Source organism: Lipotes vexillifer, unplaced genomic scaffold (genome assembly GCF_000442215.2).
Source record: "Lipotes vexillifer unplaced genomic scaffold, Lipotes_vexillifer_v1.1 scaffold1060, whole genome shotgun sequence".
In the NCBI taxonomy this organism is placed as follows: Eukaryota; Metazoa; Chordata; class Mammalia; order Artiodactyla; family Lipotidae; genus Lipotes; species Lipotes vexillifer.
Window position 1 is genome coordinate 247669 of NW_006790578.1, and position 3748 is coordinate 251416.

At 45.5% G+C, this 3748-nt stretch overlaps 1 protein-coding gene across 1 annotated transcript; it reads right to left on the reverse strand.

Moving 5' to 3' along the window:
- Positions 1–1735: 1735 nt before the first annotated feature.
- CACNG6 (calcium voltage-gated channel auxiliary subunit gamma 6) lies at positions 1736–1993 on the reverse strand (the record flags this gene model as incomplete). Its single annotated transcript, XM_007463869.1, has 1 exon — positions 1736–1993. A coding segment is annotated over one exon (258 nt), but the record flags the coding sequence as incomplete, so codon positions are not given.
- Between the last annotated feature and the right edge of the window lie 1755 nt (positions 1994–3748).

The following is a 3748-nucleotide window of genomic DNA, read 5'->3' on the forward strand; positions in this document are numbered from 1 at the left end:
TAGAATTTTATATTATAATATAAATCTTCTATTTTATTAAATATATTAATTCTACAATATTACATATTAATTGAATTTATAGTAAATATTTAAAGTTATATATATTTTATGTAATATATAATACATATAATTACACATATAATTTATAATTAAATATAGAAGCATTTAAGAGAATCACACTCACAATATTTGCATTCATAAGATGGCACATATTCCATATTTTAAATATTTTTAAATGTTTCAGAGACATTGGCCTTTGAGAGCAGCTTCAGCAATTCCTATCTAATTGAAGAACTCATTCGAGTTGTGATCTTTGAGGTGAAATACATACACTGGTCTTCATGAGAGGAGGCTGGGCCCTTGGGCTGACGGATTTCAACCCTTGACACCAGGTCTGCATGGCCTGGTCACTGTTAGTTGTGGTTGAACAGCTCCTACCAATATTCTGTTCATAATGATACGTATATTCTCTAAGATGATGTACACTTCCCCTGCAGCAAGTCCTGAGCCCTCCTCAGAATTTCCTTTCACTTCCATATTCCCACCAACAGTCTTGTCAAGGCGATCGTGGCTGTTTCTAGCAGGCACCTCAAAACACCTCCAGCTCCTACCCATTCCCTAATTCCAAAGCCACTTCTATATTTTTAGGTACTCGTTGCAGCAGAGCCCCACTTCCAGGGACTAACAGGTGTATCGGCTTGCTAGGGCTGCCCTAACAAAGTACCACAGACTGGGGGACTTAAACAACAGAAATGCACCGTCTCACGGTTCTGGAGGCTGGAAGTCCAAGATCACGGTGTCTGCAGGGCTGGTTCCTTCTGGGGGCTGCAAGGGACCATCTGTTCTAGGCACCTCTCCTTGGCTTGTAGACCGTCATCTTCTCCCTGTGTCTCTTCACCTCATCTTCCCTCTGCATGTATCAGTGTCCTAATCTCTCCATATAAGGACACCAGTCCTACTGGATTAGGGCCCACCCTAACGACCTCATTTTCACTTGGTCACATCTGCAAAGACCCTATCTGCAAATGAAGTCAATTATGAGGTCCTGGTGGCTAGGACCCCAACAAATACTTTCAGGAGGGACCCCTTCAATCCATAACAGTGTTTGTGTTCCAAACTGTTGAGTTTTCCGTCACTCTCTATGGGTTCATTGACATGTGACTTTGGGGCTGACAAATAACATGTAGTGGGTTTCTGGAGAGCACCAGTGACCCCTTTTCTCTACCCTGGAGTGCATAAATCACATCACAACGGACTCCAAATCAAAGTTGTTAAATTTCCAAACCTTTAATCCCAAATCAGACCACAGTGAGGTCAGACCCAGAGATTCTCTCCTCCCCCATTCCCCTGTTTCCCTGGAGGAAGTCTCTCCCACAAGCAAATACATCCAAATCTGTGGAACAAATAGATCCAACTCCCTCCCAAGACCCCCTGACCTCACCCTCCCCCACTCCCTAGTTACCCCATCAGATCCCCACCAGCCTTCCCTGCGGATCCTCGTTTGCAAAAATCCTCTCCCCGTCCCACTCCTAAGCAACCCAAATTCAGCCCCCGAGAAATACATATTTACGGAGAAAAAAGATGAGGGCGTGAGGGGCAGTTCTGTGCAAACAGCATGGGCCCCCAGAACAGGGAGAACACAGTTTCTCTAGGACATGGGGCCGAAGATTCTGAGGGGCACAATGGAGAAAAGAGAAGGGTTTGGGAGCTGCTTAGAGAAAGCACAACGGTGGCCCTAGGTGGCCCTGTGCCCCCACCAGGGCCAGGGAGGCAGGGTGAGCAGGAAAAAGAAGCCACTCCCCAGGATCAGGACCAAGCCGGCCCCCAAGCCACAGCCCAGAGACCAGGAGTATTCATAGGTCAGGGCCGGGGACGGGGGAGGCTCAGGGCTAACTCTCTGCAGCAAGGCTTGCACGGAATGGCGGAACACCTCCAGGCTGACCAGAAGCAGCAGGCCTGTGGGGAGAGGGGAACAGATGTGGCCCTCAGGCCCCTGGGGTCCCCAGCGGAGGTCTGAGCCTCTCCCCCAGTATACCCCATCACATGCTTACGCAGACGAGAAACCTGGGGGACCCCCTAGTGATGGGAACAGAGTAAAGGGACACAGTAGGTGATTACATAGTTAATCCCACTAGGGGACTGTAAGTAAAGAAAAAAAAGCATGGGAGATCCCTGTAAGTTAATGATCGCTCAAGAAAGCAGGTTCGCTTAACCACAAAACCAAGCAGGCTCGCTTAGCAACACAACCATGCAACAGAAGCCTGAGACATGCCCCCAGGCAATGAAACAATGATGGCCTGAGACCCACATCCTGCCCAGAGAGCTCAGGAAGTTAATGATTCCTAAGGTAACACTCCTCTGCGCACATTAAAAACAAAACTATAAGGAAAAGTTGCCATTATGCTGAAAGCTGAGATGATTCATCATATTCCAGATTATGTTACCACCTTTTTGCTCATTTCCATTGTGCCATGACAGTCCCAGTTTGGCCACGTAGGGACAAGAACACTGTCCCGCCTGACTTGGAGGCGGAGCTGAGGATGGAAGCTTGCCGTCTACTCAAGAATGAGGAAGGGGGTGGTCTTCTCCCCCTCCCCACTCTCCTTTGATTATAAAACTGTAGCCCACCAAGTTCTGGGCGTGGCACCCTCTAGCTCACCCGCTTGTAAGGCGCACAAGCATCTTATTCTAATAAATCACTTCTTATCTATCACTTGGCCTCTCGCTGAATTCTTTCTGCGCTGAGACATAAAGAACCGGAGCTCCTCGGAGACCCCCGAGATGCATTTCTGCAGTTTCACTAGCACCTCCTCAACAACTGCTTATTAAGCACCTACTCTTAGCAGGCACAATTTTAGACGCTGGAGAGAAAGAAAGAACAAGACACAAGTTCACAGAGACAGAAAGTAGAAGGTGGGTGCAGGGGTGGGGGAGAGGAATGGGGAGTTGCTGTTTAATGGGGGCGGAGTTTTAATTGGTGAAGTTGCAAAAGCTCTGGAGATGGATGGTGGTGATGGCTGCACAACTGCGTGAATGGACTTAACGCCACAGAAGTGGACACTTAAAAATGGTTCAAATGGTAAGTTTTATGTTAATGTGTCTTTCACCACTTAAAAAGAGGACAAAGCAAACCAAGGAATCAAGAATCACAAAAGTCAAATTAAGACTCCTTTAAGACTTCAGTAAAGAGTGATGATGGAATCTAAGTTGAAACCATAGAAGCAGAGAGCAGAATGGTGGCTGCCAGGGACTGAGCGGAGGGGAAAATGGGGAGATGCTGGTCAAAGGGCACAAATTTCCAGTTTGAAGAGGAATAAATTCTGCAGATCTAATGTACAGCATGGTGACTATAGTTAATAATACTGTATCCATAAAATTTGCTAAGAGAGTAGATCTCAAATGTTCTCACTGCAAAAAACAAGTTACTATGTGAGGTGATGAATGTGTTAACTTGCTTCATTGTGCTGATCACCTCATGATGTGTTAACTTGTTTCATTGTGTTGATCACCTCATGATGTATATCAAAATAAATCAAAACATCAAGCTGCAGGGGACTTCCCTAGCAGTCTAGTGATTCAGACTCGGCACTTTCACTGCCGTGGCCCAGGTTCAATCCCTGGTCAGGGAACTGAGATCCTGCAAGTTGTATACCTTATATACAATTGTGTATACATACATATATATATATATATATATATATATATATATATATATATATACACATATATGTGTGTGTATATATATATA